General features: G+C 44.0%; 2 protein-coding genes and 1 pseudogene across 2 annotated transcripts in view; 1 reads left to right on the forward strand and 2 right to left on the reverse strand.

The window, feature by feature from the left end:
- Positions 1–26,626, reverse strand: part of LOC140317674 (nuclear cap-binding protein subunit 1) — a 189,229-nt gene that overhangs the window by 75,698 nt on the left and 86,905 nt on the right. The window lies entirely within an intron of this gene.
- Positions 9,731–12,051, forward strand: LOC140317675 (tripartite motif-containing protein 16-like; annotated as a pseudogene).
- The window catches only part of LOC140317672 (polycomb group RING finger protein 3), a 74,205-nt gene continuing 60,015 nt past the window's right edge, over positions 12,437–26,626 (reverse strand). The window contains exons 8-10 of the mRNA XM_072395149.1: positions 21,798–21,935; positions 19,343–19,423; positions 12,437–17,297 (exon numbers count right to left, since the gene is read on the reverse strand). Of these exons, the coding sequence (XP_072251250.1) occupies positions 17,250–17,297; positions 19,343–19,423; positions 21,798–21,935 (267 nt within the window). The 3' untranslated portion in view covers positions 12,437–17,249. The remainder of the gene's footprint in view (positions 17,298–19,342; positions 19,424–21,797; positions 21,936–26,626) is intronic.

Genomic DNA, 26,626 nt, shown 5'->3' on the forward strand with positions numbered 1-26,626 from the left:
AGTGGATAAGACACACTCCCTCGTCCCTCTGGGTTGTCTTTACGGTTGAGAACTTCTTAATTGCATCAGGTTTCTGCATTGCGGTGAGACACGTCGAACAGAAAGACTGAACACTTTAGTTACTGCACCGATGCAGCAACTGGTATGTTAATTATATATTAATAAAGTAATGGGATGATGGGGCACATGGGAACTTAAATATTAAATTTCCGGAGTGCTTTTTTATCATGGGTTTGATTTATTCCTGCAGAAGTTGGACAACTAATGAGATACAGTCTTGTAATTGCTACTGTATTCTGCATGTTCCAGTCATGCAGGACAACTGCATTTAAGGCACTCGTTGCACGATAAAGAATGGATCCACACTCTTTATTAAAGCCTTTTCTTTCACCTCTGCCCACTGACAAGAAGGAACAAATTGCAAATTGAATCAAAGGGCTTCTCCTCTTCTGTGCAGTTTTTTTTTTAAAGACGAGAAATACATTTGGTTTCTTTTGCTTTAATGAGCAATGCTTGGCCAGAGCGCAGCGAGCAGGATGATGAATGGTGCTACATATCAGAATCACCACCTCATCGTGCATGCAGCTTTGTGTGGAAAACATTATTGGCCCTTTATGACTTCTGCCTGTGGGCACATTACTGTACGAGAGCAAAAATACAACAAGTGCTGCGTGTACAACTGAAAGAAAGAATAATCACCACACTTTTTTGAACATGCAGACACAGTTTGTCGTCTTGTAGCAATTATCTACTCGTCTGCCAAAGGGAATATATATTTAACAGTGTGTCGCTGAGTTTTAAACGTGGTCAGGTTGATGGTGAACCACGGGCTTGACTTTAGGGCTATGCCTTGTCTTCCTGACCGTCACCCAGCCAGCCTGGGGTCCCGGGCTCGGGTTATGCTCAGGGGCAGCTAACGGGGCGGCTAACGGGGTGGCTAACGGGGCGGCTAACGGGGCGGCTAACAAGGTGGCTAACGGGGTGGCTAACGGGGCAGCTAACGGGGCGGCTAACGGGGCGGCTAACAGGGTGGCTAACGGGGCGGCTAACAGGGTGGCTAACGGGGTGGCTAACGGGGCGGTTAACGGGGTGGCTAACGGGGCAGCTAACGGGGCGGCTAACGGGGTGGCTGACGGGGTGGCTAACGGGGCGGCTAACAGGGTGATTAACGGGGCGGCTAACGGGGTGGCTAACGGGGCGGCTAACAGGGTGGCTAACGGGGTGGCTAACGGGGCGGCTAACAGGGTGACTAACGGGGCGGCTAACGGGGCGGCTAACGGGGCAGCTAACAGGGTGGCTAATGGGGTTAGTGACGCTAGGTGGCTCCACATCAAGTAAAGGCACCTGGCTAGCGATCGGGTGGTTAGGTTTAGGGTTAGAGCTGAGCTTCCAATTCAGATAACCTTGCCTCCAAAACTACAAAAAGACTACATTTGTTACATGTACCATTATCGTCAAAGCTTGGTGATCGTTTCATACTTTTCTATTATTGGCACGTAAATGTGTTTGGTGCCATGTTTGAGACACTAACGGCCGAGACTAGATACAAAATTACCAAATGATCTTGTCTTGGATGTTTTGTTTGTCATCGTGGTCCGTTTGAATTTCCTTTGAGGCATGAATTATATATATAATCAAAGGCCTCATAAATGCCAATAAATTCTTCATTTCTGATCTTTTTCCAGAAAGCAAAAAGGCCCATTTCATTTGTTTTTGAAAGGTTTCTTCTTTCTGGAGCTGAAATATTTTCTTTTGTGTGTCATGGCTGATGAGATATTGACCTTTTCTTTGTCCACCGGTGTCTCTGCCCTGCATCACACAGCAGTAATAACCTGAAGCTACAGTAACACCAAACCCATTAAGGGCTGGAATTGGAAGTAAATGAAAATAAATAAATAAGAAATACATTTATAAAAGCCAGAAGGACAACACTTCCGTAAGCCTGCAAGGTTTTTAATCTGTTATACTATACTCACTCAGAGTTTAAACTAAAGGTACTTTCTGAACTCTGAAAACATTTATTTCCAGAAGTGTCACCCTGACAAAGTTAAACACTGCGGTGAGCCAATCCTGTGCAAGCTGCTTACAGCAGGCTTTGATTTTTCAGCCGAGGCGAGAGGGGAGATGGACGGGGAGGCCATGTCAAAATCAGCAGTAGTGAGGAAATCGCACCGCACAGGGCTGCTCTCGCTGTCAGTCCACTCATGGCTGTCTGGACACATCAAGTGAATTGGATGCTGAAACTCACCATCCTGCTGGCATCCAGCTGCATCCACCGGGCAGCTCAGTTATTTATTAGCTTGTTTATTCGTAATGCTGGCTCAGATAAGTGGTCTCTGATCAGCTGCAACCCCACCGCTGCCAACATGGATGAATGATAAAGTGCTTTTAAAGGCAGAAGTGCCAATTAGGCACTCACACACTGGCTCTACTTCTGCTTCGTTCAGTTTTTAAGCTGCACATCAAACCTCTGATGCCCTTCAACATGTTTCATTTAACATAAGATTTATATGTAATTCTTCGGTTCTTTTTAAGCGTGGATTGACTTGCCAGACATACATTTGCTGGTTGATCATTTTCCTCTTTAAAGAGCTCATTTTATGACTTTCCTTCAGTGTTATATGTCTCTTTGAGCTTGTTAAAGATCTGCAAACACAGGAAACTAACTCCCTGAAACATCTCATTTGTTGCCACACTTTTCCTTCTCCTATTGAGCTTTTTTTAGTGTGAAATATATCTGAAAGAAATTGTGATGGACCATTGATGCTGAAACTAAAAAAGGGCTTAATTAAGTTCAAAAGTGAAAGGTTTTTTTTTCAATTCCTATCTGAAAACAGCGCTTTGACGTTCACTTGTAACACAGACTACTGGTGTAATACAACTATCCTGTGGTCCTGTACTCAGCCTAATCGTCCTCTGTTAATGAGAATGTTAACGTCTGTCCTCGGCAGCTCCTTTTGTTCAGCTTTAATGAAACCTTTGTTTATCCACCGCCAGTCTTTGCCTCCTCATCTGGTAGTTTGTGTCCTTCCTCACCGAGTTCCACCATGAATCCTGACGAAAACATAAGTCAATGAGATTTGAAAACTGCTGCATTTTGTTTTTATCTACAGTGTCACAACTTTTTTTGTAATTAGGGTAACTACACTGATCGTGCAAATGACCAGAGAGCTATTAATACTGGGAGGGTTGAGGAGTTAAGTGACAACAGGTGAGTGATTAGCACATGACAGGTGTGAATAAGACCAGGGGACAAGACCAAGAGGGGTTCAGGTAAAGAAACTAAATCTAACACAGAGGCGGAATAAAGCCAAAACCCAAATATGAGCACAGGAAAGAGACTAAACCACAAGAAATAACTGAACCAGAACAAAGAAAAACACAAAAAAGATGGATCACGACAATTTGATTCGCAATAGAACATAGAAAACATCTCAAATGTTCAAAGTGAGACATTATACTATCAGCTCATCGTGAATTTAATGGCAGCAGCACGTCTCAAACGTTGGGACAGGTCCATGTGCAGCTTCCCCCCCTTTTTAAGCAACATCTGTAAACATCTGGACCTGAGGAGACCAGCTGCTGGACCTTTGGCAGAGGAATGTTGTCCCATTCCTGTCTGATGGAGGATTCTGGCTGCTCAGCAGTCCTGGGTCTTATTTGTTGTGTGTTTTCAGGTGGTGAAACATCTGGACTGCAGGCAGGTCAGTCCAGCAGCTGGACTCTTCTGCTACGAAGCCGTGCTGCTGGAATAGATGCAGGATGTGCTTTAACTGTGTCCTGCTGAAATATGCAAGGCCTTCCTTGAAGACGAGAGCAGATGTTGCTCTAAAACCTTTGATGGAGCCTTTCCAGATGTGCAAGATGCCAGTTCCATCAGGGATTCAGGCTTTTAAACTGACTGCTCACCATGCTTTCCAAAACGATTTTCACATTTTGATCCATTTTGATCCATTTTGATCCAGTTTCCCACTTTGCCTCAGTCCATTTTCAACGAGCTTCGGTCCAGAGAAGACGGCAGAGTTTCTGGATCACGTTCACATGTGGCTTCTTCTCTGCCTGATGGAGCTTTAACCTGCACATGTGGATGTTACGGTGAGCTGTGTTCACAGACGATGATTCCTGGAACTGTTCCTGAGAGTGAAAATCCTAAATTTACCCATAAAAATGTGCAAGAAATCTTGGAGTATTGCTTTATTGACGTAATATCAGTCATGGTTGAGTGAAATGTACAAAACGGTTTCACTCGAGATTCACATGAGAAGAAAATTAAAGCCCATAGAACGTTAAGTGCACTCTAATGACGAGTCACAAATGGACGTTTTTATGACGTAATCCCCCCAAAAAGGTCTGAAATCCCAGCATTCCACCATCCCAGCAGCATCTCGTGCTGATAAACTGCTGTGAGTGTGATTCTTGTTGCCCCTGCTGTGTAACAGCACCATGTGGGAAAACATCAGCAAGAAAAACCAAGATTCTCAGCCTCCACTCCACACTCGGTTAATGAGCTGGTAATGTGGTTTTCCTCTTCTCATTTTACACATCTGAGCACCCCGCCCACAGACACGGACTGAAATAGCTGCCATCTAACAGTCCTGAGAAAACAAACAACCCGTTGCTTCCTGTTGTCTCCTGGGAGTCATTTCTGCACCAACGGGAACAGCCAATAAAGGCTCGACTATTTCCACCAAAAATCAGCCGCTGATCCCATAATTATTTGATGTACGACGGTGGCACAGAGAGGATTAAAGATGCCCGTGTATGTTTAATGTTGTGTTCAGACATTAAGAAGAAACTGTTTTTAGTGAATGTGTTAGTTAAATTCGACATGTGTAGCGACTGTTCTTTTTCTGTTTAAAGCAGCCGACTGTAACGATAAATGTGACGATACAGCTGTTGAGTCGCCTCATCCTGAATTCACTCCATTTGTTGGTGTTAGTTTCACACTTTCAGATGCATTATGTACTTTAATTATTCAAACAGAGTTCATATTAAAGGGGAACTCCGGTATTTTTAAACCTGGACCTTATTTCTGGCATGAAATACGTTCATCTACTCACCGAGAACAGTTTGGTGAAAGTCGGCGTCCTTCAGAAGATATTTAGATAACTGGAGATCCATATAACGGAGTGAACGGGGCTTAGAGGATTCAGCCTCTAAATAAGGCATTATCTGTCTTTATTTCACCAATACTTTAAGAAGAATGAATGAATGAACGTGTGCTATAGCTCTGTTAGCTCATAGCTGCTGTTATGTGGCTACTTGCAGCTATAGGAGAGCTAACGGAGGGATTTCTACACAGGCACTCTACTGGGACCCCTTCATCCACACGCCCCCCTGCAGCACAGCTTATTTACTCCGTGCTCTGTGACAGTCGGCTAACTTCACACAGAGTTTGCTACTGATAGTTTAAATAATAAATTTAATCAACTGTGCAGCAGCGGGCGTCGATGACCTCATCCCAGCAAACGAGTGTGTAGAAATCCCTCTATAAGCCCCCCGATAGCCGCCAATAACAACAACACAGCAGCTATGAGCTAACAGAGCTATAGTACACGTTCATTCATTCATTCTTCTTAAAGTATTGGTGAAATAAAGACAGATAATGCCTTATTTAGAGGCTGCATCCTCTAAGCCCCGTAAGAGTTCTCCTTTAATAACATTCAGAAAACCTGCATTTTTTGGCTAAAACACCTTAAAGATAATTATAACTTATGAAACAAAATGTCATTCAGAACTCTACAAGTTACACTAATCCAGCTGCAAAACCTGCTGAAGAGTGCATCTGTAATAGGAATGTGGATGATGTGGATTTTACTATTTTAATGTTTCAGGTCATATTTTACTCTTTTTCACAAGTTGATACAATTTCCCGAGGTCATCCACTGGTCAGCAGGTTAATACACCAGCATGGTATATTTCCTCCATCACACACGGGCTCCGTGAAAAATGAGCTCCTTCATTGCTGCTAATTTAAGAACTGTGTGTTTTTGTGAAACAAACATTCAGAGAGCAGATTTCCTCTTGAAATGACCTAATTTGATTCCAAAGGTAACCAGAATTATGTCCAATTTCCCTCATTTACTCCAACCAAACCTCCTAAAAACTGGTTGATAATTAAGTGAGATGTTGTGATGTCATTCTACCGGCTTACAAGCAGACCTGAACATCCATTCTGATGAACACACAAACACATACAGCGGTGACCAATGATGTTTCGAGCTGGTGGTCAATTTAGCCAAAATCCAGCTGCCTTTCCAGTTAACACGACTGAAGATACTTCAGCCAATCACAGAAATGTCTGCAGATGTAAATCATGACTCTTTGGAGATAATCTTTTCTACTTGCACAACCATTAGCTTGAAAATAGTTGAATCAAATAGTCCCTGAATGTGTCAGCATGAGGTTTGATAATCATTTCCCCTTCACTTTGGACCAAGACAATAATTTAGTATCATATAAACTTGAACGTTGTCCATCCAAAGAGCTGATAAGCTGATAAGATTTACTGCCCAGTTCCCAGTTTATCATTAACATCCCAACATTCTCCTGATAGGTCCTCTTAGTTATGAAACCCATATAAAAACACACAGTTCAAACTTTCTGCATGTGATGAGGACCAACATATGAAGCCCCCGCGGCCACCAGCTGAAAGCAGCTGCATCGTGAGCAGATGGAAACCCAAAGCTCTGCCACAGACTGCCTGACATTTAACATCTGCCACCATGCTGGAAGGCTGCTGCTGGTGGTGACAAACAGTCTTTTGATTGATAGTTTTTTGTCTTTCCCGATGGGATAAAAATCCTAGAAAAAGATGTTACTTGCTGTTGTTGATCTGTTCCCCTGAAAGCTGCCCGGTGGAGCTGTTCCTACCACACGCTTATTTCACGGCTAATTCCCCTCCCTGGTGCATTTTAAAGTAACTAAAAGTAGTCTTCACAGGCCTTTCTCCCATGTAGAAGTAGAAAAACAACTCTGAGGAGGTGCTGAGAGCACATCTGCCTCATCTTTAAAGAGAACATTTAGCTTTAGCCAGACTCAGATTAACTATCAGGCCCCAATCAGCCTAAAACATGTTTGATTTATGTGCAGCAAATAATTCCATTATTTCAGGAGAAGCTCGTCTGCTTTATTTAAAGTTCTGTGAAGAAAGAAGCTGACGAGGAACTGGAGCTTTAACACAATGATTCATTGTGAAAGAGAAGCTAAATTTCTTTCCAAAGGGATTAAAAGAAGAATCAATCTGTATTTTAACCATGAAGACTGGTGTAAAACAGCTTCAACACAGCTCCGCTCTGCCCACATATTTCCTTGTTCCCTCCCCTTCAGATCTGCAGGCTGATGATGGGTGTAACCAGCACCTGGTGAACTGATAGGGTCAGAGCTCAGACTAGTTTCAGCTTTCAGAAAGTTAACTTTCACAGCTGAACCTTTCTGATCCAAACAAAACGTGTTTATTAAGTTTTGCATTCTAAAGATCGTTTTCTGTGACTCAAAACAAGTGGTAAAGTACGAAAAAATTATCCTTAAAGTGTAAAAAGTGAAGGAAACAAATAAACATGCAGCAGAAATCTTTATAGCCTGTTAGTCATCAGTTCATTCTCTGAAATCAGATCCAAACAACACATTGGGCCTCATGCAAGAACATTTTCGTACTTTTATTCTAAATTTCTCACTTTTTTCGAATGAAGGCCTCGTACGAACTCGCCACGTCAGATCCAATAAACGCTCTTAACTTTGGAAAAAGTGTGCAAACGACCTGTGTACATGATACATAAGTCCACGTGCACGAGGATAGTAAATCTGCACACTCCACACCCTAAATGATACCATATAAGGCTACGCTTCCTCTCTCCTGTGCCAGAAAGTGTTGAGTCATGATAAAGGCATCAAGGTGCAAAAAGAACAACTTTACGGGCTCTGAGACTGAAGTTGAAGCAAGATTTAAGTGATTACGGGACCTGCTAAAGCGAAGAAATGGGAAGAAATTACGAGTGCTGTTAATTCCGTGTCACCTGTGGTTTGTAATGTCACCGAAATAAAGAAGAAATGGTTTGATATGAACAAGGCTTTAAAAAAAAACGTGTCGCCATGACCAGGCGCTCGATGACTGCAGCTAAAGTCGTGCAATCAGTTGCTGCCTCATCATGAGGCGCATTCCCACTGTAGGAACCTTTTGCAGTTCCTGGAACCTTTTCAGGACATACAGGAACTAGGGACCACGGCCCTCAGGAACTAGGGACCACGGCCCTCAGGAACTAGGGACCACGGCCCTCAGTTCCTGGAACCATTTTAGCTCCTTCTGGGTCTTTTCTGGGCTCCACAGGAACTTGACGTAGGTGTTTGGTGGCTGGTAGCTCCGCCCCTTGTCTGAAATGTTTACTCATACGACACGGACCCAACCGGCGCCTGTTTAATAAGTTAAACTTCGTCTCCTTTGTCTGCGGCGCTCTGCTCTCCTTCTTTCCTCCATGAAACGAAGAAGTATCGCCCGCTGCTGGATTCTCCGTCTCCTGACTCTCGCTGTGAGCTCTTCCAGCCTCCATCTTAGACGCCTGATGTGATCGTCCATGATTAATATCACCGCCATGCAGACCATGAACACGGTGGCCTCCTCCTCTCCATGTTAGCTTCTTGGTGCTGTTGTTTTCTTCTCTCCTTACTTTTCCCGGGTTTTGTTTTGTTGCTGAGTGGCGCTAAAGTAACACGTCTGTCGCAAACGGCTGCGTCACATCAGTCCCTGTCGAGGCCCCCGACTCATGTGCAAATGCAAAATGAAACAGTTCCTCTGGGGAAGGACAGGTCTTAGAACTCTCTGTCCGAATGCGCCTATGATGGCACTTTGATGGGGGCGGTCCATGGTCTTCTGGCACCACACCTTCTGCTCTGCAGCATGCCAGAATAAACTGGTATGCCTTCTCTGGGCTGTAGAGCAGTTGTCATGGCATGAAAGACCTTCTTAATTTGTACTTGTTGGACAGCAGTGTATGGGAATTGAGGACTGAGACACACCCGATCTGTCTCCAATCTCCCTCTGAAAGGTTCCCGTCGCCAAAAATCCAAGGATGTTGAGGACCTGGACGTGTGGTGGAATTGGGTTTGAGTTGTGGCTCCAGCAAGCTGCATATTTGCAGCAGCACAGTCTTTAGCAATCTAAATGGCGATGTTAGCCATTTGTCTGTCTTCGTAAGGATATCCACACGGTCTCAGAACACACGCTCTCTTCCAAGAGCCTGGCGTTTTACACAGAGTCAAATTAACCTTCAATTAGTGCATAATTTAGGTAAAACAGAATAATGTCAGCATATTTATGGGCTATAATGTACTTATAAGTAATTAAATATACAATCCCAGGCAAAGTTGATCTAAATAACAGCGGACTATTTTTTACGACAGGTCTGGATCGCTCGTAAATTCTGTAAAATGCTAAAAAATTGAATGCGCAAATTCTCTTAAATCACTCGTACGCACTTAAGAACAAATCTGTTCGTATGACTGGTTGTTGCATGAGGCCCAATGACCTGTACTTTGTACTGTTTTTATGTCTTTAGGATGAATAAAACCACTCAGTTTTTATTACTTACTGGATATTATTTCAAGTTTCTCCTCCTCCTGGAAAGATTAGAGACTGATGACACAAGTTAAAGTCCAAAGTCTGCAAAGTGCAGAACTGTGAGGAGTCCTTTACAGCAGGAACACAGACGACTCAGTCACTGATCTGAGAGGAGAAATGGCGCAGAAAGGAGTTCAGCTGGAAAGCTTCTCTTGTTCGATCTGTTTGGATCTGCTGAAGGATCCGGTGACTATTCCCTGTGGACACAGCTACTGCAGGAACTGTATTAAAGGCTTCTGGGATGGAGAGGATCAGAAGGGAATCCACAGCTGCCCTCAGTGCAGGAAAACTTTCATACCGAGGCCTGTCCTGGTGAAAAACACCATGTTAGCTGATTTAGTGGAGCAGCTGAAGAAGACTGGACCCCAAGCTGCTCCTGGTGATCACTGCTATGCTGGAGCTGAAGATGTGGCCTGTGATTTCTGCTCTGGAAGAAAACTGAAAGCCATAAAGTCCTGTTTAACCTGCCCAGCCTCTTACTGTGAGAAACACCTTCAGCCTCATTATGATGTGGCTCCATTAAAGAAACACAAGCTGGTGGAGCCCTCCAAGAACCTCCAGGAGAACATCTGCTCTGGTCACGGTGAGGTGATGAAGATGTTCTGCCGCACTGATCAGAAGTCTATCTGTTATCTCTGCTCTGTGGAGGAACATAAAGGCCACGACACAGTGTCAGCTGCAGCAGAAAGGACTGAGAGGCAGAGAGAGCTGGAGGGGAGTCGGCAGCAAATCCAGCAGAGAGTCCAGGACCGAGAGAAAGATGTGAAGCTGCTTCAGCAGGAGGTGGAGGCCATCAATCAGTCTGCTGATAAAACAGTGGAGCACAGTGAGAAGATCTTCACTGAGCTGATCCGTCTCCTCCAGAAAAGAAGCTCTGAGGTGAAGCAGCAGATCAGATCCCAGCAGGAAACTGAAGTGAGTCGAGTCAAAGAGCTTCAGGAGAAGCTGGAGCAGGAGATCACTGAGCTGCAGAGGAAAGATGCTGAGCTGCAGCAGCTCTCAGACACAGAGGATCACACCCAGTTTCTACAGAACTGCCCCTCAGTGTCAGCACTCAGGGAGTCTACACCCTCATCCAGCATCAAGATCCGTCCTCTGAGGCACTTTGAGGCTGTGACAGCAGCTGTGTCAGAGCTCAGAGAGAAACTACAGGACATCCTGAGAGAGGAATGGACCAACATCTCACTGAGAGTCTCTGAGGTGGATGTTTTACTGCAGGAACCAGAACCAGAACCACAGAGCAGAGCTGACTTCTTAAAATATTCATGTAAAATCACACTGGATCCAAACACAGCAAACAGACAGCTGTTACTGTCAGAGGGGAACAGAAAAGTGACATTTATGAAACAACTTCAGTCTTATTCTGATCATCCAGACAGATTCACTGAATATTCTCAGGTTCTGAGCAGAGAGAGTCTGACTGGACGCTGTTACTGGGAGGTGAAGAGGAGAGGGAGAGGAGTTGCTGTAGCAGTTTCATACAAGAACATCAGCAGAGCAGGAAGAGGGGAATGAATGTAGATTTGGACGTAATGACAAATCTTGGGCATTAGATTATCTCCTAGGCAGTTATTCATTTTGGTACAACAGCATGGAAACCTCCATCTCAGATCCTGAGTCCTCCAGAGTCGGAGTGTACCTGGATCACAGAGCAGGTATTCTGTCCTTCTACAGCGTCTCTGGAACCATGACTCTCCTCCACAGAGTCCAGACCACATTCACTCAGCCGCTCTATGCTGGACTTTGGTTTTGTAATCTTCTTGGTTCTGGAGCCACAGCAGAGTTGTGTAAAGTGGAATAAAGGTATCCTGTCAGCTCTTTGCTGTGATGCAGCCATGGAGGATATCACTGCTAATGATGAGTTTTATTCACAGAAATGTTTCTCCACATGAAAATCTAAACTTCTCTGAGCTCTAAATATTAGTTGGATGCTTGTTTTGATGTGTCTGTATGTTGTTGTTTCTCTTCCACTTCATGGAGCCCAACAGAGAGATCAGCAGACCTTCCTTTACTACAGACTCTGTTCACATCTCATCACTTTGTAAATGTAAAATTATTCTGTAGCTACACTGACTTTGATTTGTTTCAGAGATCAAATGTTGTCGCTGTTTTCTAAACCAACCAACAGATGAGGTAGACTGTTCTGAGGTGCTCAGAAACGGTCATTTCCAGGATCAACAGGAATCAGGAGATCCTTCATCAGCTTTAATGTGAGAACCAGTGAAGATTTTCACAGCAAAAACCACTTTGAAGGAGTGAACAAAGTGTTTTCTTTTGTCTTCATTTCAGTGTTTGTGTGAAATCTGACGGAGAAAATGTCAAACTGATGTGAGGGTATAACTGAGGCAGTTTTCCTGTAACAGCACAAAGTTCAGAGTTCATGTTCAGAGCAGAAAATATTTGACTTTCTTCAATAAAACAGCTTCATCGCAGAGAAATGAGTCCAGTTTTCTTTCCTCCACATGCTTCAGATGATTAGTTTTTATTCTGTGAGCTCTGTTGTTCTGACGTTTCTTCTTTAACAGCGTAGAAACCGATCACTCCCGTTATACGGATATAGGACGCCGACTTTCACCAAACTTATCGGTGTTCTGCTGAATAAGATTAATGCAGGTCTTTAAAGCTGCACTGGTTTTAGTTTCTGTCTGGTTTTATTTGGCCTCTATGTGGAAGATTTGGTAGGAAACTGTTTATTTACTCACCCAACAGTTACTAAATCTGTTGGAAAACCAAAGAAATGAGCCAAAAGAAGCCAAAAAAGGTACATTTGTGGGTCGGGACGGGGAGTGAATCTGTATTGAAATGAAATCACAGGACCAGCAGCACTTTTAAAGGCATTTATTGATGAAATACACATTTAGGTTTTGACAAAAGCTCCTGTAGTTTTGTATGTAAGAAATTCCAGCCCCATTCTAGACCCAAAACTCCTTGAATTACATGTGTTTAAATGGAAACCAGTTCATTACATGTGCAATAAATAACAATACAAAAGGAGGCAAGGAAATGGACACCTGAATAAGTGCCGGCGTTAACCTGGGAAAAAAAAGTTTGAGGAAAGAAAACAGAGACGAGACTCCAGTCGTTTGTATTTTGGGTGCATTAGTGTATGTTCTGAGATCTCCTGGTCACCCTCAGGACCTGAAGGCATTTAACGACCTGAGGAACTGACTGGAAAAAGAAAACAACAATAATGAGTTCTACGCTGAAACCGGAACCATCTGAGAACCACATATTGCACATTTTCCTTGCAAATGCAAATACAAAGCCAGATTCACACCATTTCTTTTTCCTGTAGTTCTTTTCTTTTTACATTTGACCTAAGAAAAAGAAACGTTGGTTTGTTATACAGAGACGGAACATTGCTCAGACATAAAACAGGTGGATTAATAAAAAAAGGAGGAATTTTCTGCGTGAGTCTGGCAGCGAGAAGAGTCAGAGCAAAAAGTCTCTCAAATTAACGAAGAAACAAGAGCAGAAGTCACCTTCTGATTCAAAATGAATAAGAACCTGGACAGATTTATCACTGGGAGACCCGGCTGAGTTGGTATCAGTTTCTAAAAGCAACAATCAGGATCCTCCAGAAGTAACACAATCCGTAATTTAACCGGCTCAGACACTTTTAGAGCCCCAGCGAACCAAAAGCTGTATTTTCAGGAGTGTTTTCAGCTCAGAGGGACCCTGGTGGCCTCCATCTCTGCTGCACACAATACCCGCCGGTGAGATTACTCAGCTTCACAGAGAACTCAGAAATGAAGGAGGAAGAGTGAGCTGGGCAACAAAGAAAGCTTCCACCTCCCAGAGTGGAGGCTTGCAACACACAAGGGCCATTTCATGATGCCCCGAAGGGTTCTGCAGCCGAGAAGCTGGACCAGATGAATGCGGCTGCCGTTTCAGAGTTCAGAAACAGCACAAAGCAGCCAGAAAAGCAGCCAGAGCACACGGTTTCCTCATCTTCACATCCTGGTGTGAGAGCAAACTACATTCTGCTCGGACTGACAGCAGAAGCAGGAGAAACCACCTCAGAGCCGGTTCAAAGCCATCTGCAGCCAGGCAGTTTGCTGTCAAGCACCGCCTCACGAAAACTTAATGTTGGTCCCAATAAAAAGCTTAACGTTGATCCGTTCTGGTGCACTGGAGGAGGAAGATGGAGCCAGCAGTATCCACACACTGGTGGTGGTTAAGGATATTGAAAGAAAATCAGCTGGATGGCATTTTAAAAAGTCCTGCAGAGTCAATTATCAGTAAGAGATTGAAGCAAGTCTCAATCTGACTGAGGCGCAAACATCTCACCAAAGAAGCCCGTAATAAGTGTGATTTCTATTCGAGGCATGAAATTGGTGCTAGCACAGCCAATGTCTCACCACTTTTCTTTTACTTTTCACAGCATCAGCCCCGTCACAGTCTCTGACTCCTTTAAAATTCCCTCAGTTTGCTTTCCAGAGCAAGCCAAAGCTGGTGGGTAGAGCCAACAAATCAATAAAAAAGTGGGGGAAACAGCAGCTTCTTTATCTGCTCACAGGTAGAGAGAAAAAGGTGACAGGAGGATTTTCTCACAGTGCCTTTCTGTCTCCCAGTGGATGTCTCTCTTTAAGAAGTCTGAAAGCAGGAGTTGTTAGCACCATAGAAAGCTCCGGCGTCTGACCACACACTTTCCATCGGGTTTGTCACATTCATCACAGCCTCATAAACAGTTTAGTGCCAATGAAGCCTTTGCTGAAGTGTGTAGGATCAACAGGACACTGGGTGGAAAAGCTCCAAAAAGCTCCAAACCAACAAAAACGTCCTGGCCTCCTGTTTAAGGTGGAGGCGAGGACCACACCAGTGACTTTAGCTGATGATTTCATCACTTTGAGTCAAAGCGAAACACGAATAAATCGGCACTGATGTGACGTGAGTGCTGATGCCAGTCAGCCTAAGCGGCACCGAGCTGTCCAGTCAGTGCTCAGCGTTAACCAGAAGCCTGCGATGAGAGTTTCTCTTTGTTGCCATAACTACAGCAGCACCATGTTGGCTGTTTCACAGCTTCATCACCTGAAGAAAAAGCTGACGTACAGTGAAGAGATCTGATCCCGAACAGGCCCAACGTTTAGCAGAGAACCAGGAGTTACCAACACTGATGAGGACCGGCTGCGGCGCTCTGGCAGGGAGATGAAAAGCACCACCTGCATGACTGATGTGAAGCACTGAGCCTTTAAAACACCAAATACGGAACATCTCACAGTGTTACATTACATTTGCAAGGATTTCCACCACAAACAAACACAATACTCATTGTTTTTGGTTTTCTTAAACTTTTTGAGAACAAATTTGAACACATTAGCTTCATCTTCTTCACGGTTAGAATATTCCAAAGGTGGCGAGTGTTTTTGCAGCAGTCCAATCACATTTCTTCCGAGTTTGGATGACGGGAGGCAAAAAAATGGGGACAAAGCACATGAACAGAAGTCAGACAATTACTGGAGGATAAAATCCTGAAGGATTTCACCTCCAAAGCACAAGCCAAGCCTTCATGAGCTCGTCTTTTTACCGTTTGTGAATTTCATGCCAGAAACTGCCCGAAAAAATCCCAAATACTGAATGATCAGACTGTCCATTTGTCATTTAATCCAAAACTGAACAAAGGGACATTTTAGACCATCACTTTTCATTATTAAGTACCAATGATGGCACCGAAAAACCAAAAACAATGCACACGTTACGTATCCAGGGCCTTAGCATTAGACTGTTAGCAAAAGAAGTAGGAGTTTGGGTTGTAACCGGGGGCGATAATGCATTAGTGGTAGGGTTTGTTTTATTTCAAAGGCCTTCACAGACTTGTTCAGAACGTAAAGAGGCCCCGCACACAAACACAGACCAACTCGTGTTGTTGGGTGAATAACTGATGAGGTAATACTGCTCGAGGTCTGACCCGGCGTCCAGCTGCGGGAACATTAAAGACAGTTCAGAGAGTTTAACGTAAGACATTTTGTTGTTGCTTTGCTGCGTCACCCAGTTAAGAACAGCATGCTGCTGAGGAACAATCCCGCTTAAGATTAGAAACAGACATTTATAAGCACCAAACGACCAAACACTGGCCGTTTTATTCTGAATTTCACTATCAAAACGTTCAAAAATCTCAGTGCGATACCTGAATTAGTGTTTTGTGTTATTTTCAAAAAGACTTGGAAAGTTTCTCGAGAAGTCGATCTTGAACACTGGCTATTCTGCAAAATTATTCTAAATTTTATACTGATTTTATCATAAAAATGATGTCTAATTAACGTCAGAAATGCTCTTAAATACTGTGCAACTTTGCATCTCAAGCTGGCAGTGAGATGTAACAGAAACGAACCCCAAAAACGCAACGATGCAACATCAGTAACCTGCAGTCGATCAGACGAAACCATCCTGGCGAGAGATCGGTTAACTTCCCCTGTCCACACGTCTGAATCTGGATAAAGACGGAGTGTGTTGGTTTACTCTTACAAAAATCATCCGACTGCAGCTTTGGTAGGTTTGCAGTGAAAGGAAAAGACTGGCGTGACGGCGGGAGAGACGCCTCTGCCCAAACGGCGTCATATTTTACATCTCACGGGCGAGAGCTGCTCGAAAATATTCAAACTGCATGTTTTCCATGAGCTGAGGAGCATGAGTTTGGGAGCGTTTAGTCTCGTCCTTCTCTGCCCTAAAGGTCAGACAAGTTCAACACATTTCGACCCCACACACACAAGCAGAGGAAGATTCGATATAGCTGTTTTGTGTCTTTCTCAGACAACATAAAGACGCTTTTATATATTTTGATACCGATAGTGAGTCTGTCTTTAAAAATCCTAATTTCTGAGCTGCGGACACTTATCGCCCAACATATAGATAGCACTTCAGGGATCCACTCTTAACAGTCTAAAGTCTCTCTTCAATCTCTCTGTAATGACATTTTATGTACAATATTGGTATATAGAACATAAATTACTACACAAAAAATTAGCCTATTCACAACTGACAATCATCGGGAATCCAATAGCAAATTAGACAGAATGAAATGATAAAAAAAATTAAAAAAGGGTTCAGAGACAGTTGATAACAGCTTAAAATCGATGCCTGTTATATAACTTTTCCATATATTTTCTGTGCTCCCAAGACATGTCGAGTGTATTGTGAAAAGACACCTTTTATATATATATTTATATATATAAAAAAAAGACCTTCCTCTTCTGTCAGCCATCGTCGGAGGAGGGTGTGGTCTGCGTGAAGCTCAAAAAGACGGTCACATGACTCCAGACATCTTGTTTGCGTGTAAACAGAGCACCAGTAGTGTCTTGGTTCATGTGTCTCTTCTGTACAAAAGTATAAATATATGCTTTCTCTCCATTTGTTTTTTCCTTTTTCTTTTTTTGTTCACATATGTAGGATGTAGCGGACGAAAAAAATGGTTGTTTTAGTTCCTAAAAACACGCCAGTGTTGCAGTTTCTGTGCAGGCGGCTGCCAGTTTGTTTTTTTTGTCATGTCAGATGTCGATTTGCTGGCTTTTGTTGACTTTTACCGTCAGGTGTTTGCTTGGTGTTGGTTGATCGTCTTTGCATAAATAAAAAGGTTTCGGCACAGTCTGGCCACCGGGCCAAGAAAATAATAATAAAACAACCATTGGGTCCGTTGTAGCTACAGCAGGTCCATCTTGGGTCTGTAATGAAGCAGGAGAGGAGACTTCTGGAAGGAACAAAAGACAGAACAACTTAGAACCCGACAGAAGCTCCTTTGTGAGTTAGCTGCACCCACGTCTTTGTGGCTATAGGACAAGCTGCATTATTACTGGGGTTTTCTTTAGGGATTCCCTCATTTTCCACTAACTTTGGAGCCTTTTTACAGGATCCTCCCATGCTACCTTCTATGGTTTCATGAGGTGAGGTAGAGCTGGAAATCAAAGAAGAGTACTTCCTCGGGTTAAGGTCTGCAACAGATGTTAAAGGGGAACTCCGGTATTTTTAAACCTTATTTCTGGCATGAAATACGTTCATCTCCTCACTGAGAACAGTTTGGTGAAAGTCGGCGTCCTTCAGAAGATATTTAGATAACTGGAGATCCATATAACGGAGTGAACGGGGCTTAGACGATGCAGCCTCTAAATCAGGCATTATCTGTCTTTATTTCACCAATACTTTAAGAAGAATGAATGAATGAACGTGTGCTATAGCTCTGTTAGCTCATAGCTGCTGTTATGTGGCTACTTGCAGCTAAAGGAGAGCTAACGGAGGGATTTCTACACAGGCACTCTACTGGGACCACTTCATCCACACGCCCCCCTGCAGCACAGTTTATTTACTCCGGTAAGAACGTCCATCGTACTCAAAGTTGTCGTCAAAATCTGATAAATATCCTGCCATGTTGCACAAAACTATCAGCAGCAAACTCTGTGTGAAGTTAGCCGACTGTCACAGAGCACGGAGTGAATAAACTGTGCTGCAGGGGGGCGTGTGGATGAAGTGGTCCCAGTGGACGAGTGTGTAGACAATAAATTAAATAATAAAGTAAATAATCCGTTATATGGATCTGCAGTTATCTAAATATCTCCCGAAGGACGCCGACTTTCACCAAACTGTTCTCGGTGAGCAGATGAACGTATTTCATGCCAGAAATAAGGTTTAAAAATACCGGAGTTCCCCTTTAAGGTCATTCCTTCTTGTAGGATTAAAACCAGAGGCCTCAGTTGTGAGCTACAGTTAAAGAAAAACATCCTACTTTGTGCATTTGAGGCCAACTGGCTGAATACGACACCCTCCGATCGGTGGTGTGAGGGAAAACTGAGCTGAAATGCACCTTTTTCTGTAGCTGACAATATGGTCCAATAAAGTAATTTATCTTCACTTTTTTTTACACGTTTACAGTAACATAAAAAAGAAAGTTCAGCCTCTTTTTATTCTAAGGTTAAAGAGAACTTCTAAAGAACAAAATCTGCAGCTAAAACTGAGCTAAAAACACAGAGGAAGTGTGCGAAAATATCCAAAGTTGCATGTTTAAACTGATATTTCAAATAAATTCACAAAAACAAACCAATAGTTTGGTTTCACTGGCAGTGAAGCGTGTTTATCTTCAGTGTCTGAGGGCTGCGCTGCCTCGCTTTATTACAGCAACGCCAAGGAAGCCGTGCTCCTGGAGATCCCAGCTCTGAGGTAATCAGGCTCGTTTACCATTTCTGTCTGGACCTCACGGGTCAGCGCCACACAGTGCCCAAGACTGCTGTAACCGCCAGTTTGAGAAGGTTCGTTTTAGCTGATTTACAGCCGATAAACGTGCTTCTGCTCAGGGAAAGTGACCCGTGTCACACGTTTCTATTGTGTTGCAACTCAAAGATCCATTAGTTTCAAGAGGCTTTCGATTGGTTTGTCGTTGAGGACGTCTGCAGATAAGTGATCAAACCACGTCTCAAACAACGTGAATTTAATTCCAAAAGTAGTCCCTTCATAGCTCCGATCTAATTTAGCAACTTTACCAACTTTAATTCGGCTCAACTTCATCAGCACAGTTACTGATGAAGTTATTATGTTAAATGAACCCGATGTCACTGAGACACACAGAGAAAACACCATGTTTACAGGGTTAGAATCTAGATTTTCATCAGAAAAAAAGCAGTTCAAGTCATTCCACCAGAAAAGAGATAGTTGAGCAAAATTAAAGATATTATCAGGAGAGAAGGCCTTAAAACCTTAAAAATCTGCCTTTTCAGTGCAACATCACAGCTTCAAACCATCACTTACCTTAAATCTCCATCTCGTCACGACAACAAATTTCAAAGTGTGGTCCTTTCCCAAGATCTCCTCGTTGCATAAAATGTCCAGCTGTGAAAAGAAAGGCAGCAAATTTAGAAGTGCAGGAAGTCAAAGGTTCATATTCCCTCAGAGAGGGCAACAACTGCACCACGACATGGCTTCTGCATCTGAGCCAAGTGATGAGGAAGCAAACACCCGGTTCTCTCCTGCTCAACCCTGTTCGGACCTCGCGTTTCTGCAGGAAAGGCCTCTGGATGCTGAAGTTCGATACTCAACACACGGCCGGCTCGAAGGATCCAGCCGCCCCCTGTGAATCCACATCGATATTCTGCTGAGCAGCGTCTCACATCTGCTCGTCAGTTCTGTGAGGCGGAGAAGAAAGGAGAACCACGCCGCCACAGCGCCGCCCGCTGGCTCCCATCAGAGGACGCGAGGAGCGTTTATCAGCGCCGACGGAGATGAGAAAGTCAGACTAAACCAGCTCCAAGGAAGAGTAGGAAAAGGGTCTTTACAGAGGCCAAAGAGAGGGTTTGTCTCAGGTTTGGGTCTCAACCCAAGAAACGGAGATGCTCGTCCTTAATTTAGCTGTCAAACCTTCTATATTTACTAAAATAACTAAGCCACAATGAAAATGATCCCCAGCTTATAGAAGCTTATCCACCACGGAGACGCCGGCTGCACATTTTACTGAACACATCGAAGTCCTTGATGACTTTAAGTCAGTTTAAATCAACTTCTGTGTCTGCTTCATGTAGTTTTTTTAAATTTGCAGATCACATCTTGCATTGGATGCATCAAGCTGCAGAACCAAATCGATCCGACGTGTCCCCGACTTACAAAGTCGGAAGTTTGAAAGTCAACATCTGGTTCATGAGCTGGTCACAGAGATAATTGCACAAGTTTACTTTCTTGCAGGCTGAAATAATACGCCAGATGGTGCCAAAAAGGGGATGACACTGCAGGGTTGGAGACACACAAAACCTAAAAGATGGCCTCAACACTTAAAAGAGAATCATAGAATCATAGAAATGTTAAAATAATGGAGGAAGGCACTGAAACCCATTTATTTTCATCACATCTCTTTCGTGAGATTAATCGAAGGCTGTAAATGATCCCAAAGTTTTGATTGAACAAGGACTTCATTTCTAATTAAGACGCCTCGAAGAAGGCTCGTTTTTCAAGGTGAAACCAAACGACGCACCCACAGAGAAAGAGAGTCTGAGTTTATAAGGAGGGTAAAATGGATCCGGAGAGGTACAGACACAGCTCAAAAGAAGATGTGAGGGAGCAAAGAAAGACTGGAACAATCAGCAGGTTAAACTAATGACGGGTGAGGGTGTCAGGATCGGATATAAAAGGAGCTTCGGAAGGTTTGGTCCTCTTTTAAATGTGGCCGACATCAGATTTCAGATGTTCCCAAACCGTTAATAAGTGTCATTACTGCAATAAAGTTGGTGAGAAACGGGCAGAAAAGCATTTCTTCCCCTTGTGTTTGTTAAATAAAGGTGGAAAACAGACACCAAATCACAGATTTAAGTTTCTATGGTGTGATTTTAAAAAAAAAGACATGAGAAATGTGTCGGTTTGGGCATTTCTTCTCGGTCTGAATCATTAACGGACGCACTTCCTGCAGAGGCGCTTAGATGGGTGGCGTGACCACGATGGCGAACATGTAAACATGAGCGTTGACGAAGTGCTGTGTTGTTCTCCCACAAAGCGTCGTTGTGAAGCTTTGAGCTTGGAAGCTGAATCGTTTCAAACAACATCTTTTCATAGTTGGTAAATAGCACAACAATAGCTGGCGGGGAGAGCGCGTCCGCCTCGCCGCCGTTTAGTTATGGAGGCTGACGATATGATGGAGCCTGCCCACTCATCTGTGTGAAAGCCAAAAAAGGGGAAAGAAACAGAGAAAATGGAAAAATAGACAACAAGAGGGCGACTGACGATTATTCACAGCCATCTAAAAATCCATCTGTCAAATTACTGCCCACTCCCCCCCCCCTGCTGCTCTGAATGGGGCGGGGGAGACAATAAATGGAAAATTAGATATCATGAGGGCTTGTTTTCATGCTAAATATAACGAACACAAAGGCTGAGCGTGAGTCAGAGCAGGAAAATACTATAATCTGACCTTTATGTTGTATTTTTGCAATCAAGAAAACTTTCAGGCCCACACCACCCAGCTGGTGCTCAAACAAACGATCGAGATTTAAGAGATCAGGTCCAAGCTGCTACTAATCCACTTTCTCACACACACTGGAGGGAATCTGATTAAACTTTGTGGAATATTTCAGAGCTGAGGGCAGCTCCACACCTGATGCATGACCCACTCATCTTTGGGGCGTCTCACCGGAGCTCAAAGCTCCCCAAAACGACCCAAACTGCTCCAATTTATCCCCTAAAACTGCTCTTTGCATGCGGCTGTGCGGGCCGGCGTCGGTACCTCATTAAACGATGTCAGGTTAAGCTTTTTGGCGATGAACTTCTTTAGGTGGAGGACTGTGGCTTGTGCTGAACAGCGGATCCACTTGCGCTTCAGGCCCCGGAGTTTGCTGCTGTTGCACTCCAAGCAGATGCTGACCTGTTGGAGGACAAGCACAGAAGAGTGATCCTGCAGCCATGCAATGCTCCTCATTGTAGGATGCTTTCTGTTGGCAGCAACACGAGTTTTAATCACTCTAAAGTCGTCCTGAAACTGCTCCCATTCACCACACTGTGTTTAAACACCACATATTAGCAAAAATATCACCTTTTTTCTCGCTTGGGAGCAAATATTTGGATTTCTGAAGAACTAAAAGATTAAAAAAAAGGCTTTTTGGGGAAATCTCCCGCCTTCTTATCCTTTATCTCCACCCAATTTCAAAGCTTAGCTCTTTAGCTCTTTCTTTTTGACTTGCTATAAACAGAAAACTATTTGTCTGACATCCAGACTAAGAAATCAGACTTTTTTTTAATTCTTTTAACGATTAAACGCGTTTCACAATTACAAAAACCAACATTAGTTTGTCTCTCGGTGGCATTTTAACCAAAGCATATCACAAACATCTCATTAAGACCTGGAAAAGGATGCAATGTGTCTCCTGTCAGGATAAGAACGAGTGTTATGGCTGAAAGAGAACTCTGACTCAGCCAAATGAACATATGTGAAGCACCTCTGTAGATCTGACTGAACGCTGACATTTTAAAAGCTAAATGAACCCAGTAAAACTATGTATTCCCAGTCTGACGCCAGCTTTAAACTGTCGAGTCGTGACTAATGCAAACAAGTGACTGAATGAGTCGGCAGATTGATGCAAAGCAGGAAGCAGTTTAGAAATGGACTGGTTTCACCTCCATTCATGCCACATAAAGAGGTCACTTCAGCGTTGAGCCAGAGCTGTTCATGTGGCTGACTTTCACTGGCCCGGGCGCTGGTTTTCTCCCTGAGGTGACATGGTGGCTGGTTTTTGGCGGTCGATGGCTGCAGCAGTCAGAATGCATCACCGCCACTGGGCCTCTGTCCCTCACATATGAAGATACCAAGCAGAGGGACAGAAGCTTTCCAAATGTGTGGGTGTCCCCATGTCTCTTTTCATTCCTCTCTTCAGAGACAGGATGAGCCAACAATGCCCTGGTCCCTGTTTAAACTCTGCAGTGCTCTCTGTGTGCACACTCATCAGTGCACAGCCTGCCCTTCAATAAGCAAAGACCAACATCGTAACAAATTCTTTTCCAGTGGGAGGCTCATAATGTCAAATAAAAGCCTTGCCGGTGATCTGGACTCGGCGGCTGCTCGGTGGCGGCCGCACGGCGGTGATAGTGCTCTAATGACAGGTCCGCGGAGCCGAGGCTAAGCACACAGCCTTGGTATTGCAACAGTGACATAAAGAAAACATCCAGCGGGGAAAGCCTCGGGCTCATTATTGTCCTGCATCCTTGCAGAGATCTGATGCAACAGTTCTATCCGTATTTGTTCTTCTGAAATCTTTTGTGTGCAAGAAAAGTTTGAGCGTGAGAGTTTTCAGTGTAAGACTTTGGTTAATAATTTAGAAAAAAGACTATTTTCCCCCAATTTCTCTAAAGCAGACCCAGTTGTTCTCTCAAACTTCTGCCCATACCACCGATCCACGGCATCCCAAAAGGAAACTGAGAGCTGTTCAAGAACCAAAGCTTGATTTTGATCTTTTTTTTTACCCCTAAACTGTAAGAATCCTTCAGATGTTCAAACACACTGAAAACCAGTAACTGTGGTTTTAACCCGGTAGTAAGAGAACGCCATCAGTCCACGTCCTGACGTCTCACCCGGGTTTTTCACAGCTAAGTCCAGGCATTCTCCACTAATTTGTGTTGGCTATTAAACCCTGAGAATGTGAGTTTCATCTGAAGCGTCAATCAAAAGCAAACGACTCCAGCTTTGTCCCCAAATCACCGTAAAGAGAAAGTTTACATGGGTGCCAGACTTATAATGAGGCGACCTGGAGGCTGCAGTTTTCCGGGGCAGTTTTCAGCATTTATTGAGCTGGACGTGCGTCTATGGCTGAGGAGGAGAGTTGGTGGATGACCAGGAGTGTTTCAGGCGGGTTGTAATGATTATACCTGCTGCGGTCACAGTGCTGGAAAAGGCTTTCAATCAATAGAATAGCAAGAATCTGTGCTTTCCAACAGTATGTTGCACGTTCACCTCCCCAGGACCCCATCCTCAGACTTCATACCTCATCTGGAAATATTAACTTGTGAAACCACGTTTTCAGATAAAGAAGGAGGCTGTTGTTGCTGTTCAAGTCGATGGTGTCATCAGCTTTCAGTGGCACCGCCTCACAACCCAAGGTTACTCTCTGAAAGGTCACCCAGAAGGCAGCAGGGAAGTGTTCTGGAGACCGGCCATGCGTGCCGGTTCGCCTGCTGATTCTTACATCTGAGTGATGGAAGAAGGAAGAGATTTGGACTCCAGGGACTGTTTTGTTCCTCAGCTCGACTGAACCTGCTGCTCTCACTCTTCTGCCTTTCTTCAGAAGCTTTGGTGTCTTGTTTCTTTGCTCAGAGATGCATGTTTTTGTTTAGAATTTCCTAATCTTCTCTTTTATCTGCTTTTGGATTTCAAACGCACAGCATACTCTGCTCCAAATCCGCTTCTGAAGGAATTTTGTACCTTTAAGTTTCCTCAAACCGAGTCTTTGACTGCAGGAAGTCTTTGTTCTAAACCTTTTATTTATCCTTAAAGGGGAACTCCGTTATTTTCAAACCTTATTTCTGGCATGAAATACGTTCATCTGCTCACCGAGAACAGTTTGGTGAAAGTCGGCGTCCTTCTGAAGATATTTAGATAACTGGAGATCCATATAACGGAGTGAACGGGGCTTAGAGGATGCAGCCTCTAAATAAGGCATTATCTGTCTTTATTTCACCAATACTTTAAGAAGAATGAATGAATGAACGTGTACTATAGCTCTGTTAGTTCATAGCTGCTGTTATGTGGCTACTTGCAGCTAAAGGAGAGCTAACGGAGGGATTTCTACACAGGCACTCTACTGGGACCACTTCATCCACACGCCCCCCCGCAGCACAGCTCAATAACAACAACACAGCAGCTATGAGCTAACAGAGCTATAGCACACGTTCATTCATTCATTCTTCTTAAAGTATTGGTGAAATAAAGACAGATAATGCCTTATTTATCATGCCAGAAATAAGGTTTAGGTTTAAAAATACCAGAGTTCCCCTTTAAGGTCTGTAATAGAGGAAAAAAAACATTTAAATCTGCTTTTGCCTCCATTTAGAATAAGCTGCAGAACCACTTGAATCTCAGGAGCTGGTCGTCCTAAATCAACGGAAGCAAATTTTTAATAATAACTGCAAACATTATCAGTTACCTTCACTGTCGCTGTTTAATCAGCGATGACTGAGGACTAAATGGATGTTTTCTTTATTCATTTTGTCTTGACCCGAATCTTAGGCCTGATCTCAGATCATCTCCTTGGACATAAACTGTCGACTTTCAGAGACACGGTGCCCCGTTTTCTTCTGAGGATCAAGGTGTGACGGTCATCCAGCACTTCACCTGGGCCCTTTGGTTGGTTAGATGACGACTACACCTTGATTTTCCAAAGAAAAGGGTCACCTACCTGACCTGGAACAATGAAAAGCACGGCCCGGCCGTGGCTCCCTGCGTGCATCGCTGAGCCCATCGTGACCCAGCAGGCCAGCAACAACAAAGCTGCTCAAATCCTGAAGCAACCTTTCTCCTTCCAACACGTCAGCTTCCAGGACAGCTGACACTCGCTGCCTCATATATCCCACCCCCTGCCAGGTGTCACTGCAGCAAGGTAATTAACGCTTTTCACTTCATCAGAGCTCACAGTGTTGTGACTGAGCCGTGTAAAGGACAAATTCCTGCTGTCCGGCACTCGAATGGCAGGTTTTACACTCTCAGACCTCAACAAAGATCTGATTTTTATATAAAAACACAACTTTAATGACCAATCTGAGCTTCCACAGCAGCAGGCTTGTTTTTACAGGGCGACACGACTCTCATCATATTGTTTTATCATTTTAATCGATTGCTCAGCAGTCGGCTGCGTGTTGGTGGGTTCCCGGTTCAAATCCCTCATTGTGGGTGCTCTCCGGCTTCCTCCCACAGCTGGCTCTACAGTTGACCCCAGGAGTGAGTGTGGACCCGGGATGTACCCCGCCTCTGGTCCAATGGCAGCTGGGATAGGCTCCAGCCCCCCCGCCGCCCTGTGTTGGACTCAGGAGACTCCAGCAGACGGATGGATGGATGTTTTTCACTGGTCTATAGTGTCTCTTTTCATCTAAAAGCTCCACAAACCCTAAGAATGTGCCCATCTCCCTGCTGCTTCACCTTCTTCCCTCCATCATCCTCCCACCTTCCTTCCCATCTCTTCTGATGAGCTTCAGCATTTCAATCACCTTTCACAACGCTTCCCTTCAACATAAAAGCCAGCGAAGCGCCTCCTGCAGTTTCAGGATCACCTCATCCCCCGGCGCGGTGACTTGCTGCCATCAGCAGCCATTTTCCCTCTCCATCCTGCAATTTCTCCATGTTTTATGAGTCATCTTGCATCCCTCCACCTCCGCCCATGACATTTGACACTGCTGGATTCAGACTGCCATATCAACTATTCTGTGTGCATTCTGCAGCGCTGCTGGATTTACAAAAGGGCAAGAGCTACAGGGCCGTAAAGAAGTGCTTCTTTGGCTGGTTTTTACTCATCTCCACAGCTGAAATGATACAGAAGCCATATATGCTCCAGACAGTGTCTGTCCAGCAATAAC

Source organism: Leuresthes tenuis, unplaced genomic scaffold (genome assembly GCF_036924035.1).
Source record: "Leuresthes tenuis unplaced genomic scaffold, fLeuTen1.0.hap1 SCAF_11, whole genome shotgun sequence".
NCBI lineage: Eukaryota > Metazoa > Chordata > Actinopteri > Atheriniformes > Atherinopsidae > Leuresthes > Leuresthes tenuis.